Raw genomic sequence first — 18,507 nt, 5'->3', positions numbered from 1 at the left:
TTTTTACTTTTAAAAGCATTTTTCCTACAACCTCTTCGGCCGAAAAAATGCTTTTCAAAGTAAAAAGAAAAAAGCCTCTGATGATCGCGCAGCTCAACTGGGAACATCAAAGGCTTTTAAAAGAAAATACCCTTTTTTTCTTTTAAATGCCTCTTAATGATCAGGCAACTCAGCTTGGATCGTCAGAGGCATTTAAAGGGTTTTTTTCTTTTAAATGCCTCTGACGATCCAAGCTGAGTTGCTTGATCGGCAGAGGCATTTAAAAGAAAAAAAGTCTCTGCCAATCAGGCAACTCAGCTGGGATCATCAGAGCCTTTTGAAAGCATTTTTTTACAACCTCTTCGCCAAAGAGGTTGTAAAAAAAATGGTTTTAAAAGTTTTTTTTTTAAAAATTGGCCACGCCCACCCAGTCACATTACCCCCCCCCCCCCAAGCCACCCCCACAGAACCGGTAGTGACAAATTTTAGATTTCACCACTGCAAAACACCCAGTGTCAGGTAGCTATGGAAATCTAAATAAATAAAAAAATGGCGTACAATATTTAATAATAACACAGAATTTAATGTTGCTGTGTTCTATGATCCCTGCAGAGCTGAGAATTAAACATTACAAGATGATATAAAGATTCTTCTTGAAAGGTCATTTCTGATTCAAATCATTTGAAGGCACGTATCACACATTATTTTCCTGCACTGAGCTGGAAATAGGCTCAGGATCCTCCTGCATATCCCAGCAGAACCTGAAGGGCAGCTTTTCCACTCTCTCCTTAAAGACACTGTCAAACCTTTCACTCTGGGCAACAGTCATGAGGTTCTTCCAGTCCCCAACAGTGCCTGGGAAACAATGGTTAAAAATATGTCAACAGTTTTTGCATTCAATTAAACTAGAGGCTATTTACGTCATCCTGTCACCAAAATGTTCATTCTTACACATTTTTCTGTGACTAAGTTTGTGTATGAATGTATATAGACTCATGTAAACAGGAAGTATACCCTGTTTCAGTTCCATAGTTTTATGAGTGACAAAATACTGAAAACCTGGTCTTAGCAGTTCTTAAAAGTAAGTAAATATAACCTCAGATGAACAACATGACATTACACCATGTCATGATTTGTTTTATAAATAGAAAGCCAAAATGGAGAAGCTGTGTGTGTAAAACGTACGCTTCAATAGTTTGGGAAGAATTTTGATTCCATTTTGGAAGAATTTTGGCCCACTATTCTTTACAACATTACTTCAGTTAATTGAAGTTTGTGAGCCTTTGTTTATGTACAGTTCACTTCCCACTACAGCATTTCATTCGGGTTGCGGTCTGGACTTTGACTGGACCATTGCTACACCTTAATTCTTTTCCTTTTCAGCCATTCTGTTGTAGTTTTGCTGGTGTGCTTGGGGTCATTGTCCTGTTACATGATCCAATGTTGGCCAATCTTTAGCTGTCAGACAGATGGCTTCACATGTGACTCTAGAATACTTTGGTATACAGAGGAGTTCATTGTCAACTCAGTGACTGCAAGGTGTCCATGTCCTGTGACTGCAAAACAAGTCCAAATCATCCCCCCTCCACCACTATGCATGACGGTTGGTATGAGATGTTTGTGCTGATATCTACTGCTTGGTTTTCACCAAACGTGGCACTTTGTATTGTGGCCAAACATCTCCACTTTGGTCTCATCTGTCCAAAGGACAGTGTTCCAGAAGTCTTGTGATTTGTTCAGATGCAACTTTGGAAATCAAAGCTGTGCTGCAATGCTCCTTTTAGAGAGAAGAGACCTTCTGGCAACCTTTCCAAACAAATCATACTTGTTCTGTCATTTTCCAATTGAACTATCATGAACTTTAACATGCTGGCTGAGATGTAACTCTTGGATTTTTTGCAATTTGTCTGAGCATTGCATGGTCTGACCTTGGGGTGAATTTGCTGGGATGTCCACTCTTAGGAAGATAGGCAGCGCTCTTGAATGTTTTCCGCTTGTGAGTAATCTTCCTCACCGTAGAATAATGTGCTTTCAATTGTTTGGAAATTACCTAATAATCCTACCTACACTGATGGTCAGCAACAATTGGTTCTCTAATATTATTACTAATGTCCTTCCTCTTGGGCATTGTGTTAAGACAATGCTGGAGACTAGTAAAATCCTCAAATTTCGGTTTTTATAGGGTTAGGGTTGTGAAAGTGGTAAAGTGGTCAGTATGAGCTAAAACAATCCCCCTCCCAAAGGATTATTAGACTGTACAACCAACAGAATGATAATTGAAACAGGTCGGATTATATCCATACCAGAAATTTGTTAGGGTGAAAAAGAGAACACCACCTCAACATTGGCACAACTAAGAAAGGCTTATGGCTGCCTCAAATGTAGGCTGATCATAAGACAAAGACAACATCATGGAGAGACAGCAGAAAGAGAGGCTGTTGGGACATATCCATACCACTTTAGAAAGTGCTTTTCAGATGAGGGTGGTAACCAGGGGTGAAATGCTCCCGGTTTGGACCGGATCGCCTGATCCAGTAGCGATGGTGGCGGGTGGTTCGGAGAACCGGTAGCAAAAATCCCTGCGCCCCCCCCCCACCATGCCCAGCTGAGCCACATGATCATCAGAGGCTTTTTTTTTTTACTTTTAAAAGCATTTTTTTCTACAACCTCTTCCAATGAAAAAAAGCTTTAAAAGTAAAAAAAAGAGGCTTTCTGACTATCCCAGCTGAGTTCCTGATCGGCAGAGAGGCATTTTTTAAAGAGCCTCTCTGACAATCCCAGCTGAGTTCCTGATCGGCAGAAAGGCATTTTTTAAAGAGCCTCTCTGACGATCCCAGCTGAGTTCCCTGATCGGCAGAAGGGCATTTTTTAAACAGCCTCTCTGACGATCCCAGCTGAGTTCCTGATCGGCAGAGAGGCTTTTCAAAGCATTAGAAAAAATGCTTTGTAAAGTTAAAAAAAAAAAGTTGGCCATGCCCACCCAGTCACATTACCCCTCCCCCCACCAAACCACGCCCATAGAACCGGTAGTAACAGATATTACATTTCACCCCTGGTGGTAACCCTGGTTTCAGATGAAGCCTGGAACATTCCAAAAGCATAGCCCCAGAGTATGAATTATTACTCATCTACCTTTGCGAAGAAAGTTTCCTTTGCTGAAATCTAGGATATCAGGAGGCAAGAATGTGTAGTTTGCTCTAGAATCCATTTTCATGTTATCAAATGTAGCTTTATCCACCACATCATCCACCTCCTTTCCACTTAGTTCTCTTCCAAGGAAGTTGCATATTTTCAGTACAGAACTTCTCAGATCCTGCAATTTGATAGAATTTTATTTTAGTTCATCCATAACAATGGATGCTGTTACCTTCCCAATAGGTGGTCCCTATTTTTCTACTTGCATTTTTTACGTGCTTCCGAACTGGTAAGTTGGTAGAAGCTGGGACAAGTAACGAGAGCTGACCCCATTACGCGGCACTAGGGATTCGAACCGCTGAACTGCCAACCTTTTGATCGACAAGCTCAGCGTCTTAGCCACTGAGCCACCGCATCCCTCTTATATCTTGCATATTAAACTTCAAATTTCTACTGAAAAAATTACTTTGATATAAACTATTTTTTTAAAATGAAAACTGTACATAGAAGCTGTATCAATGAATTAAACAAAGAAATGCTGCTTTAGGACTTCTAATAAATGTTTTGGGGAGGCAGGTTGTTGAGAAACATTTTTAGTTCACAATATATTTATGTGCCACAGATTCAGACTCTTATATTCGTAGCAATATTGGCTACATCAGAGGCTGGCCAGTTCCCAAGCGAGGCTAAAAAAATGCCTTGGCCTATTAAAAATGCAGTTGAGTTGAGCCAATCTCTTCTGAGCCCAAACAGGAAAATGTTATGAGACACTTTGGCCAAGATTTTGCTGATTACAGGTACATTGTGCTAATTGGATTTCCCTTATCTATTTAAGTCTGTCAAAAATTAGATCAGTTTTTTTTTCCTGAACTCATTTACAAGACATGCATCCTGTGAATTCTAGCATGACAAGCCAAGTGCTCACAAATACACCTTTTATTAATCTTTTTGATATCAAGCTGACAGCATTCTAGTTTCCTGGATCCTCCACCATCCTTTTGAAGAGACAGAAACTTATTTTTCTTCAGAGATCTCACCAGTCCTCTAGGACATCATAGAAATAACTAAGATTGGCTCTGTGGTCACCTCTACTGCTCCTTGTTGGAATAAGTTATTTACACATCCCATCATTTCTAAAGCTTTCTGTGCTTGATGGTTGTTCATATTGCACGACACAACACAAACACATCTTACCTTTTTCATTTCTTCATAAGACAGGAAGAGAATATTGAAATCATCCTTATGAGTGCACCAACCTTCAACATGGTCTAGCCATGAACTGCAAAACACTGATATGAGAGAAATGAGTTTAGCATAAACATGAGAACAGTCTTCAAAGTCGCTGAGTTCAGTTGTTCGTCTCTGATGCAATGATCCAACTGACCATCTGTCTCAGGGATAGCAATAGCACTTAGATTTATATACTGCTTCACCGTGCTTTACTCTCTAGGTGGTTTTACAGAGTCAGCCTATTGCCCCCAACAATCTGGGTCCTCATTTTACCAAACTCCAAAGGATGGAAGGCTGAGTCAACCTTGAGTCTGGTGAAATTCGAACTGCCAAATTGAAGGCAGCCGGCAGTCAACAGATGTAGCCTGCAGTACTGCATTCTAACCACTGCGCCACCACAGCTCTTTCTACATTGTTAATGCTTGAGTTTACTCCATTATGATCCCTATACTTCTTCAAATATTCAAAGAACTAACTCTGGTTAGCCCTTTTCTCTTTCCAACCCTTAAAACGCTTCCCGCTTCCCTTGCCTCTTCCACTCACTTTTACGTCATAGTTGTCCTAGGAGCCCTGCATTCTTCTGCACCCACCCATCCTATTATAAAATATATGTGTAGAGTTTACACAACTTACTGCATGTGTATAGAGAATCATTATTCATTTCTTATGTAAAGAGAAAGGATGGATTGTTTGCTCATGGTGGGAAGCGGATTGAAATATATTCATAATCTCTTATCCAAAACAAAAAGGGACAAAACATTGTCATAATCAAATTCTTCTTACCTTTGCCAGCCAGAAACTTCTCAAAGAAGATATCAAAGTCTTTTGGGGTTTCTATTTTGACTGATAGTTTGTGAAAATGATAGTTAGAAACCAAGACATCTTTTGGATTTCTAAGCACATAAATAATCTGTAAGAAAAAGATGATAATATCTAGTTTTTTTAAAAAAAGAAAAAACCAAGAAAAAAGACAGATGGACAGCAAAGCATACAGAGTTGGTTGGTTGAGCTTGTTTGGAGGTTCTAGCAGGGGAGCGCAGCTATCGTATACCCTTGACCGAAGATCGGTACACTCCTATCTGGGATGGTCGTCCTCTTCCACCGAGTGCGCAGCTTTGGGAGGGACGCACATTGAGGAACCAACTGATCGAGGAATAATATGGGATGCAATGAAGGCGTTCCTGAGAGGCCTGGCAATAGCATATGGTGCACATAAGAACAAAGAAAAAAGAGAGATTCAGAAGCAATTGTTGGAAGATCTAGGTAATGCAGAGAAGGAAGTGCAGCAAAACCCGGATAAGGAGACAGCTAAAGAAATTGGATGATTATCCGTCATAGACTAAATGTTATTGATCAGGAAAACCTGGCTTATAAAATAAAACGAACTAAACAATATTATTTTGAAAACGCCAACAAACTGGGCAGATGGCTGTCCTACAGATTAAAAAAAGAAAAAGAGAAAGGGATCATTCACCAGCTGGAAGATTTAGAGGGGCACATTGTAAACAAAGAAGAGGAGAAATTAGAGATGGTTCGTGAATATTATGCTACTTTATATAAAGAAGAAGAAATTCCCAAAGACAAAGTGGACCAATACTTGTCGGAAGAAAAACTTCCACTGATCGGGGAGGAGGAGAAAGAAATGCTTAACAAAGAAATTACAATGACAGAATTAAAGACAGCAATATCCAAACTCAAAAAGAACAAATCACCAGGCCCAGATGGATTCCCAGGGGAACTATATAAAAATCCAGATTTAGAGGAAATCCTCCTACCAAAACTGTTGGAAATTTATAATGAGGCCTTGACAAAATCTAAAATACCGGAATCGTGGAGGGAGGCATTTATCACATTCCTCCAGAAAGAAGGAGCGGACTTAAAATTGATAAAAAATTACAGGCCAATTTCCCTCTTTAAAACGGATTATAAGATTTACATGAGCATCATAGCAGGAAGACTAAAGATAATTTTGAGTAATTTAATACATAGTGATCAAAATGGATTCCTTCCAGGGAGACAGATAAGAAGCAATACAAGGATGGTATTAGATATACTTGAATATTACGAGGAACACCCAGATAAAGAGGTAGCACTGGTCTTCTTAGATGCCCAGAAGGCGTTTGATAACCTGAATTGGGAGTTCATGAAACAACAAATTAATAAGATGGGATTCAGACCAAATTTTGTAAATACGATAACCATGATTTATGAAAACCAAAGGGCAAAAATTTTACTTAATGGAGAATTGACAAAAACTTTCCAAATTAGAAAGGGGGTGAGACAAGGGTGCCCCCTGTCACCACTTCTATTTATACTAGCCCTAGAAGTATTATTAAAAAGGATTAGAGATAATAACCAAATCAAGGGATTGACTAATTATGGAGGAGCCATCGGAAACAGGTGTTAAAATCCTGGAAGAGCTGGGTAAGTATGGAGATGTAGCAGGGTTCAAACTAAACAAATCCAAAACTAAATTGTTGACCAAAAATATGACTGAGGACCAAAAGAAAGCAGTGGAAGTATCAATGGGGCTACAAGTAGTCAAGAAGGTAAAATATTTAGGAGTATGGATCTCAGCAAAATGCTCGGCCCTTAAGGAAGACAATTATGTGCCCCTGATCAAGAACATTAAACAGGACTTAGAAAAGTGGGGAAAACTTCAGATATCACTCCTAGGCAGGATAGCTGCAACAAAAATGAGCGTATTACCCAAGTTACTGTACCTATTTCAAACTGCCCCAGTTAAATTAGATAAAAAATTTTTTTGGGAACTTAATTCTACTATCAGAAAATTCATTGGTGGGGGGGAAGAAACCAAGGATAGCGATTAGAAATTTGCAAGACAAAAAAGATAGGGGAGGTTTCGGACTCCCAATATGGGGGACCTATTATAAAGCGGCAAATCTAGTATGGTTAAAAGAGTGGGCAACCTTGGGAAATAAAAGACTCCTGACCTTGGAAGGGCATGATCTCCAGAAGGGCTGGCATGCTTACCTCTGGGATATAGAGAAAAGAATGAGAACATACTTCCACAGACACAAAATAAGGGATACACTTATGCTGACATGGGGAGAAATAAGATGAAAACAATACACAAAAGTTCCGAGATGGCTCTCACGATGGAGGCGATAATATATCCCAATGTGCTGGAAATGGGAAAAACGGTTAAATATAAAGAGATATTAGATGGGGGAGGGAACCTTAAAACAATGGAAGAATTGAAAGAACAGGGCATTCCCATAGATTGGTGGCCATATGCACAAATAAAATCAAGGTATAAAAAGGATAAGGAGGAATTTGGCATTGAGACTGGCACTAATGGATTCGATAAGATTTGGATGGGCACTGATAATAAAATACTAGCTAAATTATACAATTACCTGTTGGATTATGATATGATAGAGGAGGTGGTTAAGGACCCAATGATAGCATGGGCCAAAAACATCGGGCAAAACATAAATTTAAATGAATGGGACCAAATTTGGAACAGCAATCTTAAAATGACTAGGGCGATAACCTATAAGGAAAATCAATACAAGATGATTTACAGGTGGCATTTAGCACCAGCTAGGATCGCAAAAATTTATCCCAATATGAGTTCAAATTGCTGGAAATGTGGCCATCAGCAAGGCACCTACTATCATTGTTGGTGGACCTGTGCCCAAGTGAAAAAATTCTGGAGGATGATACGGAAGTGGATCTCGGAAATAACAGGAGACACTATTGATTTAGAACCAAAAATATTTCTCCTGGGAATTCTGAAAACAGAATATGCAAAAAAGAAGAGGTACTTAATTACACACATAATAACAGCTGCAAGAATCTCCTTTGCCCAGTATTGGAAAGAAAAAAAGTTATCACCTGAAGAACACGTAATCAGGAAAATATTGGAGTGCGCCGAAATGAACAAACTAACACTAGAAATTAATGATAGAGAGGATACGGATTATTATAGCGTGTGGGATATGTGGTATGAGTGGTTAGAGAAAAAACAAAAGTGAAGCTCGAGAGAGCTTAAAGTTTAATTCAATAATTAATTTATAATGGTTATATAGAAATGAGCAGTAGTACCTGTAGTACCAACTGCAATTGAGTATAGATGTAAGAATATGTAAATTACATGTGAATAATATGGATATATGTCTACAAAGAATCATGCATTACTATGGGTAATACCCTTCAAATTAAGATAATGTAACGAGGTAATATTATGTGAATAACAAGTAAATAATATGTATATATGTATTAACACCATGGAACCGGAAATGTTGGAATTGTAAGCAAAGCATACAGAGACTGCATCAAGTAACTCTCAGACATTCATCTAACATGCTCCATTCTCTCATGAGATCTCAAAGCTCCTTAGCAAAACCATGTTTGACAGCCTTTCAGCAGACCAGGAGGATTGGAGCCAACGTTGACTTGGGGGAATGATTTTCCATATGGCAGAGACCAAAGAAGAAAAGGTTTCCTCCTAAATCCTGCCTGACAACTCTCACTAGCTGATGGGACCCCGACATGCCTTTCCTGCTGGACTTGATGAGATGCATAGGTGCAACTGGGGAGGGGTGGGCCTTCAAATAACATGTTCCTAATTCATGAAGGAATTTGAAGGTCAAAACCAGCACCATGAATTGGATCTAGAAGTAATCTAGTAGCCAAAGCAGTTTCCAAAGTAGAGCTGTAATGTATGCAGTTCTAGAGAATACACCAATGCCCTTTGCGTCTGCATTTTGCACCACTAAAGCTTCCGGTGACTAGGGCATGAGTGACTGAGAATGGAAATTGTGGGAAGGGATTTTGAGGGCTAAAGATAGCATCCCTCAACTTGACATCCTCCAGATATGTTAAGATAGCAACTGGCCATGCAACACAAACTGTTACTATCCATCTGGGAGTTCTTGGGAAAAATAAATTTAAGGGTTTGATATTCCGTTTGGTTCTTAGCTATTTCTGCTGGGCATGACCTTCTCATTTTAACACTGCTTGTTTGTGGTCCTCCCCCCCCCCACACACACTTCAGAATTTACTATTGTCTACCAAACATATTGGAACAATGTAATATTTGTTTGTGTACCCTTGTCTATTTGTTAATAAAATATTCAGATACAGAGCTGAAAGAACAGGACTCAGACAGTAGCCCACTCCACCTGACAAGTTAGCAAAATATGTCCTACTTTTGCTCTTCTATTTTGTAATCCTTTGGGTACCAAATAGTAGGGCAGATGGGAACAAATGACCCAAGGTGATGGGCGACTAGGTAAATCTACATGGAACATATTATACTCCAGCCATGGTGCTCGGTCAATCAGGCTAATATTTTCAGTTCCATCTCGGTGACCTTCATAAAGAATCAAGCTGACAATATTCTGAGTCCATATTGTGCCTGCAAATAAGGAATAATTAAATTAATTCACCCATTATAATTTGAAGAACATTGAACTTATGTAAACCCAACCTTCCTATCAGGGAGAATAGCAAATGTTTCAGAGATGCATAAAGACAACTAACTCTACTAAAATTGATAGATTAGCCAAGGTCACCCATTCAGCAATGTCGAGTAAAATATAAATGTTGAAAATAGAGGTTTAGCAGCTTTATTTTCCCTACATTTCCAGCTTTTTATAAAATGCTAAATTTTAAAATCTGGTTATAGCACAACAGAGTCACAACAACCAACATACTGAAGAACTGAATAACAGCATTGGATACAAGATTAACTCTTTCTTGGAAGACAACTTTGAACTTACCAGATTTAGGATATGTGATTATGAATATATCATCATCTCGGATTTCAAAACTGTCCAGTGAATCTAAATTTTCAGGTGAGGACAAGTCAGTTATGAAATAGAGTCCTTTGTATTTATACAGGGACTCATCCACTGACTCCATTTCTTCAGCTGTTGAGGTAATAATAGAGCAATTATCAATACTCCCTACATTTATGCTCAATATTGTATTAATTCAGTTCTTTAAAAATCATGAATCCTGCTAACATAAAGAAAAATGATGTATATGTTATTAGATTAGTTTCCCTAATTAATTCATTAGTTCCATGAACTCAATTTTCATCCATAGAAGTTTCCATTGCAAAGAGTAAATTTGCTGTTCTTCTTGGAATCTAAAATTTATGTGTAGAAGAGAAAGTTTAATTACAATGTTAAGAACATACTAATTGCAATTCTTTTCTTTTCTTACCTTATCTATATGGACTCTGACAGTCCACTCATGTCATGTCCTTAAACTAGCTTATTTGCAATACTTTGTCAATGTACTTAAACTTCTGTAGAATGCTCAAATATTAAGAAGGCTGATCTTTAGTCAATCATTGTTTCAGCAGTACTTCTGTATTCCAAAAATGAGCAAGAAAGGACATTTAACACGATTGAGTATTAATCTAATTTGGAAATGTAAAACAGGTCAAGGGGAACTTTCTTAGCTGATGTAGACCTGTATCACACTTGTCTCACTATATCCATAAATTTATTGAAGTGTTGCTATAAAAATCAGTATGTTTTAAAAATACAAAGGCACTTCTGATTTGCATGCCAAGTATTTGGAATGTATCATTATATGAAGAATTACGGATTTACCAATAGGAGATGCGGCCAGAACAAAATTATTGCATTGTTATTGTTCAAACCTGAATCCCAATCCCAATTTCCATATATAAATTTACATAAGAGTTGTTATATTACTGCCCCCTCCAAAGGCAACAGTACCTCATTATGGGGGAACCCCTGCATGCTCTATCTAAGAGCTATGCTGAATAGGTGTAATCATACCAGAAAAATCTTAGCTGAAATGTCACCTAAATGTGTTCCATGAAAATCCATTCAATATGGCGAGAGTACATAATTAGAATTTCACACTGGATCGACTGTCGGACATATGAACAAGAGTTGCATCGCATGCTGTGGCTTCTGAGCATTCACGGAAAAATGTGCTATAGAGCTCAGCTCCCATGGAGCTCCTGGAAGGCAACTGAAACAAAAGCATTTGGCCAAAGGAAGAAAGGAGAATTTTATAAATGCATAGAAAATGAAAGCTGTAGAGTTTTGAGGGGCCTAGTGTGTTTATTGTATAATCTTTACAGGAAAATATATGTTTCAGGCTATGCAAGGAATAATTTTATTGTGCAATGTTGCAACCTTTAATTGAACTACGGTATATGATCTTGATTTGTGTGGACCTGATGACAGCTTATTTTCTGCAAATGCAGCCAAGTTCAATACATTGGGTTAATAATTGTAACGATGTTGTCCATCCTGATTTTGTGGAACTGCTCATTTATTCAAATAGATGCTGGCAAACTTTTAGCTGGCACTTTAAACTTTATCAGTTCAGATACCATGATTGCATAAACATTCTGACCAACATAGTCAATAAGGGATCAGAAGGTATGACAAATCACTTCTATATTATTGTCAGCTTCATGGATAAGTTCATGGAGAAACTTGATGGGTCTACACTATTGTGTATGAGTGTGTAGGTGGTTTGGGTGGTTTGTATATATGTTTTCGGTATTAGAGGTTTTATCAAAAGCTCTCATGCAATCCAGGTGGTGTCTTATCATGCTTTTCCAAAAGCATTTTACAGCATTAAGAGTCAGGGTAGTCCAGTGGTTAGAATGCAGTATTGCAGGCTAATTCTGTCAAGTGCCAACAGTTCGATTGTTTCTCATCCCTAGCAACTTTAAGTCTTGTGGAATTAGCTGTCTCAGATATATTTTGGGGACAAGAAGAGGATATTAGGCTTAATCAGTGACATCAAAGTAAGCAATACAAATCCATGCAGTAAAATGGCTAATGAGGTCCTCCTTCCATCACTTGTGTTTTGGTCACTTGGTCAGTAAAACAGAACTGGTCAGGCCTTATGATAACCATGTAATACCACTGTTTCATCAGCTGCACTGGTTACTAGTAAGTTCCCCAAGCTACAGGTATTACCTACAGAACCCTACATGGGACAAGTATTTGAGATACCATCTGTCTCTTCTAATTTTGCCTATCCTGTGTGGTCAGACAGAGTTGGCACTTTGAGACTTGCCGATCAAGCAATGACCTGGGAAAATGGCCTTATTATCACAGTACCTGCTCCCTGAATCGGCACCCTTTTGCAGATTCAGAAGGACGTTCAGTTCTTCTGCCTTCAAGCAAACTGTAAAATTGTGGCTCTTTTCCTAGCCCTTTGGCGAATATGCATTCTGCTTTTTTGGGGGTGGGTGTTGATGAAGAAAAGTGTTGTTGTAAACTGTGCTGTTACAGATAGTGATGTGCTGTTACAGATAGCGAGTTGTGTTGAGTTAGTTACCTGAAGGATGAAGAGCTGTCTCCTTAAGAGATTGTATTGTGGGAGATGTAGTGAGAGATTGCATTATGGGAAATGTAGTCCATGACATGTGACCATATCTGTGTACCTGATTGGCCACTGAGGCTCTCTGCTGGGGTTTAGAACAAAGACCTGGCCATATGTTGAATTACCTCAGAAGAGAGAACATGCTTTCTGAACAAGGGGACAAACTACCATCCTTTTACACTGGGAAATGGGACAGATTATGAAATATGGATGCACCTCACCTGGACTCACTATGAGGGGGGAGTTCCTCTCGTAGATATGTGCCCATCAGGCTTCCGTGCATTCCATCAGCCGAGAGCTCAGGGCAGGGGCGGGGGGTGGTGGTGGCGGTTATTATAAAGGAAGGTCTTGATCGGAGGGAGACCACTGTTCCACAGATAGCCGGATGTGAGTCCCTTCTTGTGAAGTGGGGCCTTGGAGTGCAGATGGGCTTGTTGATCACATACCTGACTCCCTGCCACGTGGCAATGGCCCTGCCTGAGCTGCTCAACGTCATAGCCGAGGTGGCGGTTGATACCCCCAGACTTTTGGTCATGGGGGATTTCAACCTGCCATCCATCGGTGAAACATCTGAGGTGGCTTGGGAGTTCATGGCTTCCATGATGGCCATGGACCTGACTCAGTTAATTCATGGCCCTACTCACACGGGTGGGCACACTCTGGACTTAGTTTTTATCTCTGGTCAGTGGTCGAGTGGCCTTGATACAGGGGATATAGTCATCGAACTCTTGTCATGGTCTGACCACTCGCTCCTTCGACTTGACTTTCTAACTGCTACACCCCACCGCAGGGAGGCGGGACCGACTAGGTGGTTGCGCCCCAGGCGCCTGATGGATCCTGATAGGTTCCAGATGGAGCTTGGGCCATTTCCTGAGACTCTGGCTCATGACTCGGCTGAAGACTTGGTGGCCACCTGGGACAGTGCGGCCGCCGGGGCTTTGGACCGCGTCATGCCTTTGCGGCCTCTGACCCGGCAATTGAACTCACCTAGCTCCTTGGTTCTCTGAGGAGGGGCTGAGGGAGATGAAGTCCCGGAAAAGGCACCTGGAGAGCGGTTGGAGGACCAGCCATTCCAAATCCAACCAAACACTGGTGAGGTCTCATATTAAGACCTACCTAGTGGCAATAAAAGCAGCAAAATCTAGCTATTTTGCCGCTCTTATTGCGTCATCAGATAATCACCCAGCCGCCCTGTTTAGGGTGACCCGCTCCTCCCTCCATCTGGGAGCGTGGGATGATCCCTTGCAGGGTCGAGCTGAGGATTTTGTGCAGTATCTGTATGATAAAATCGCTCAGATTCAGGAAGGCCTGGCCTCTGACTGGGTAAGTCTGGACGGGATGATTGAGACAGGTCTTGAGAGTGTTATCTGGGAGGAGTTTGATCCTGTGGCTCCCGAGGATGTGGACAGGATTCTGGGATGGCTGAATGCAACAACATGTTTATTGGACCCGTGTCCCTCCTGGTTGGTGCTGGCTTCCCGGGAGGGTACACGAGGCTGGCTCCAGAGGATTATTAATGCTTCTTTGAGTGAGGGTGTCCTGCTGGCCGCCTTGAAAGAAGCAGTGGTGAGGCCCCTCCTCAAGAAGCCCTCTCTGGATCCGGCTGTTTTGGCTAACTATCGTCCAGTCTCCAACCTCCATTTTATTGCGAAGGTTGTTGAGAGTGTGGTGACGCGGCAGCTTCCACAGTACCTGGATGAAGCTGTCTATCCAGATGCACTCCAGTCCAGCTTCAGGCCTGGGCACAGCACAGAAATGGCATTGGTTGCGTTGGTGGATGATCTCTGGAGGGATAGGGGTTTCTCCTCTATCCTAGTCCTTTTAGGTCTCTCAGCGGCTTTTGATACCATCGACCATGGTATCATGTTGCGCCGGTTGGAGGGGTTGGGGGTGGGGGGCACCGTTTTGTAGGTTCTCCTCCTACCTCTCTGTCCGGTTGCAATCTGGGGGCAGGGGGGCAGCGGTCGACCCCGAGGTGCCTTGTTTGTGGGGTGCCGCAAGGGTCGGTCCTCTCGCCCCTTCTGTTCAACATTTATGTAAAGTCACTGGGTGAGATCATCCGTGGCTTTGGGGTGGAGTTTCATCAGTACGCTGATGACACCCAGCTGTACATCTCCACCCCAGGCCACCCCAATGATGTCCCGGTGCCTGGAGGCCATGCGGGCCTGGATGGGGAGAAACAGGCTTCGACTCAACCCTTCCGAGACCGAGTGGCTGTGGCTTCCGACGTCCCGATATAGCCAGCTGGTGCCATTGCTGGTTATCGGGGGTGAATCATTGGCCCCCACGGAGAGGGCTTGCAACTTGGGCATCCTCCTGGATGCACGGCTGTCTTTAGAAGAGCATATGACGGCCGTGGCCAGGGGGCTTTTTATCAGGTTCGCCTGATACGCCAGTTGCGTCCCTTTCTGGATCGGGACTCCCTACGCACGGTCACTCAGGCACTCATCACTTCCCGCCTGGACTACTGCAATGATCTCTACATGGGGCTCCCCTTGGGTGCACCCGGAGGCTCCAGCTGGTCCAGAATGCAGGGGATTATGGGAGTCATGGGGCGCTTCCATGTGACACCTCTCCTGCACGAGCTGCACTGGCTCCCGGTGGTCTTCCGGGTGCGCTTAAAGGTGTTGGTGACCACCTTTAAAGCGCTCCATGGCTTAGGGCCGGGGTATCTACGAGACCTCCTTCTGCTGCCAATAGCTTCCCACCGGCCAGTACGCTCACACAGAGAGGGCTTCCTCAGGCTGCCGTCGGCCAGACAATGTTGGCTGGCGACCCCCAGGGGGAGAGCCTTCTCTGTGGTGACACTTGCCCTCTGGAATGACCTACCCCCAGAGATACGCATGATACCAGACCTCCGGACTTTTTGTCGGGCCCTGAAAACTCATTTATTTCATCTAGCCAGGCTGGCTTGATCCCATCCTTTCGGTTTTAATTTGAAATTGGTTTTAACTGGGTTGTTTTAAATTGTGGGCTGAAATTATTTAATATCTTTTAAACTGTTTTTAAATTTTATATGCTATGTTTTATCTTGGCTGTTCACCGCCCTGAGTCCTGTTGGAGAAGGGCGGTATAAAAATCAATCAATCAATCAAACAAACAAACAAACAAACAAACAAACAAACAAACAAACAAACAAACAATAATAAATTGTAAGTCTTATGTGTTCAAGGATTCCCAAATAAATATAAATCTCTATTTGCTAGAGTTTATCTGCCTGTTCCCAGTGGAGCCAGATGCCTGGGGAACAGAACAGTAAACTGTTGCACAACTTGTAGAGAAAAAGCATATGAGCAAAAGAAAAGCCCCACTGGATCTCATGAACACAGAACTGATTAGAACCTTATATTTTCTCTTTCTAGTAAGAATAGTGAGAAAGGGTTATGACTCTGAAAAAGAAGTCTTGAATTTATAGCCAACTCCAAATGATGGGAAAGAAGTTAATTTATGTGGACTGAGAGTAAAATACTGTTACTTACAATCCTCCTTCCAAAAATAAGCAACAAAAGTGTAAACAGGGAGTCCATTCTTTAAGACCGTGATCTTTCAAGTTTTAAACTGGCAAAAAGTGTGCTCATCAAACTTCGAACTGATCAGGTTTGAACAAACATTTAAACTGAAGTTGCATTTCCTTGTTTTCACATAATGTGGGTAATTAGGCACCCATTTATTCCAGGAATTCCTTCTAATTATAAAGATGATTTTGCATTTCCTAACATCGATGGCTTGACATAAATCTGTCCTTCTTGCATTTGAGAAGAATGATTCTGCTCTCATAAGATGTAAAAATTCAGCTTCCTGCTCACATTGGAAGTTTGGAGGCAAGGACAGTGTATTATTTTTCAGACCTTACTATTAACTATTATTAATTTATTTGATATTGTTCTCCTGTTTCTCAGTGCTAAAGCACAATGAAAAAAAAATCTGGATATTGTTACAATCAAAATACAAGTAGATTTTGTTTCATTTGGACAATAAATCTCATGAAGTGGTTGCATTGTTTGAATTTGCATTTTTTGAAATTACAAATATCTGTAAAATATGGCAGTTGATTCCATCTATATGGCAATATACAATAAAACATCTTAAATATGGTTTTTTATATGTTTATTAATTATATATTACAGTAAAGGATAAATGGAATGTGCTTATAATTCAGTTACTAATAATAAAATCACAGAATAATTATAGAATTCAAAATAAAAATTTAAAATGTAGCATAGATTTAGGCATTCTGACATCTCACCATGGTTTAGAGTTGCTGTGACCACATCTATGCTGCTCAGTTACATAAACTTTTTGCTCTCATGTAATAACGACCCTCTTTTTTTTTTTTGCACTTGTAGTATTTTTAGATATTATTCTTTTTCTAATCAAAGAGGCCAGTTTATCCTTCTCAGCAAGTTCTTTCAATTTTACTAACCCTTCCTGCATGGTGAGTAATGCTGAATTTTTTCCATCTTTGTGCATATGGTAGTGTTGGAAGAAATATCCATCTGGTTCAGTTCCAAGCCAGGAGAAAGACACTGGAAACATGGGAGTCTGATTGGAAAGAGGTGATGGTGAACAGAACTGCCATGCACATGGTCCTGGTGCAGCTCCACATGGAGTTGAGAGTGGGGGGGGCTGTTATACCTTCTCTTGGGCTTTGAATTTGAGCTTCTTGTTCCAGTGCAAGAACATGTATTCTATTGGCTGTTGTCAGACTCCCATGGGACCATGTGGGGTCATGTTTGTCTGAGATAAGTTTGGTTGAAGTGTGCTGGGTGATACGATGTCCTTTGGAGGTTTTGCAGTGCACTGAGCTCTGCTACTAGATAATCCTATCTGGAGGGTCATGTCTTAATCTCACCCCATCACCTGGAGCTGAAGGTCTTTTGTCTTGCAGATAGGTTGGCCCAGTCCTGCTGGGGCTATTAACAAAGGTGGGGGATGCTTTCCAAGAGCATGTTTCTCCTTTAGGGAAATATAATATTCTGCCTTTTTTTAATATTTCCCAAAATATTTCTTTCTTTTAGGAGAGGGGTAGGTGCTAACTTTGTACAGTAGTCTTGCCACAAAAATCATACATTGAGCTAATCTTCCAAGGCTTTTTTATAACTGTTATCCCTTAAGACTAAAATGAAAAAAATCTGGCTTCAATCGAATATTAATCTTTAAAACTCAATGTATCAATGTCTGTTTTTGAATCCAAAATTTGTTGTAAAACGTAGGTGAACAACATGTAGAGATATTTAATCATGCTTGGTGGACATATAAAAAAGCTGCAAAAAATTGAACAGCACTATTTATAAAAGGCTGACACTGGCAGCCTTCTTGCATTTCTTTGATTTCAATGTTAATCTTTTAAAGCAATTTACTTGCTTTTAAGGGAAAAAAATTGCCAAGAATACGATTTTGATAGCTTATTATTAACCTTGACTCTCACTAAGTGGTGTATCTTTTTATTCTTGATGAATGTATTTTATTCTCCTTATGTACACTGAGAGCATATACACCAAAGACAAATTCCTTGTGTGTCCAATCACACTTGGCCAATAAAGAATTCTATTCTATTCTTTTCTATTTTTCTCATCTGGAATTCTGATCAAATAGATCAGGGCTGTCAAACTCGTGGCCTGCGGGCCGGATGCATCATGCAATGGCCACACCCATGTCCGGTTTAGCAAAGGGGAAAAATGTCCCGATATGTTACGTCGCTGTGATGTGAGTTTGACACCCCTGAAATAGATCAGTTCCCTGCAGATGTCATCTAGGACAAGAATGCCACCTGCTTGGCGCTAGGAAGTGGGCATTTTTTATCAC

General features: G+C 40.8%; 1 protein-coding gene across 1 annotated transcript; it reads right to left on the bottom strand.

Moving 5' to 3' along the window:
- Window positions 1–673: 673 nt before the first annotated feature.
- Window positions 674–10,620, bottom strand: LOC139323656 (amine sulfotransferase-like). The gene is made up of 7 exons (XM_070953095.1): window positions 10,543–10,620; window positions 10,095–10,244; window positions 9,522–9,730; window positions 5,128–5,254; window positions 4,309–4,403; window positions 3,112–3,292; window positions 674–834 (listed from the first exon to the last, which is right to left on the bottom strand). The coding sequence occupies exons 2-7, from the start codon at window positions 10,234–10,236 to the stop codon at window positions 674–676; spliced, it is 915 nt and encodes a 304-aa protein (XP_070809196.1). The 5' UTR covers window positions 10,237–10,244; window positions 10,543–10,620.
- Between the last annotated feature and the right edge of the window lie 7,887 nt (window positions 10,621–18,507).

Source organism: Pituophis catenifer, unplaced genomic scaffold (genome assembly GCF_029215685.1).
Source record: "Pituophis catenifer annectens isolate HBS135680 unplaced genomic scaffold, rPitCat1.0.hap2 SCAF_1, whole genome shotgun sequence".
Lineage (NCBI taxonomy): Eukaryota > Metazoa > Chordata > Lepidosauria > Squamata > Colubridae > Pituophis > Pituophis catenifer.
The sequence above is the reverse complement of the archived record's forward strand: the minus strand, read 5'-3'. Positions and strand labels throughout refer to the sequence as shown.

What these genes read in the sequence shown, in the direction of transcription:
- LOC139323656 (XM_070953095.1), bottom strand. Translation starts at nt 10,236, where the DNA reads ATGGAGTCAGTGGATGAGTCCCTGTATAAATACAAAGGACTCTATTTC. An exon ending in TACAAAATAGAAGAGCAAAA is followed by an intron (nt 5,255 to 9,521) that starts GTAGGACATATT and finishes TTTTTCTTACAG; the next exon opens with ATTATTTATGTGCTTAGAAA. An exon ending in GAAGTTTCTGGCTGGCAAAG is followed by an intron (nt 4,404 to 5,127) that starts GTAAGAAGAATT and finishes CTCTCATATCAG; the next exon opens with TGTTTTGCAGTTCATGGCTA.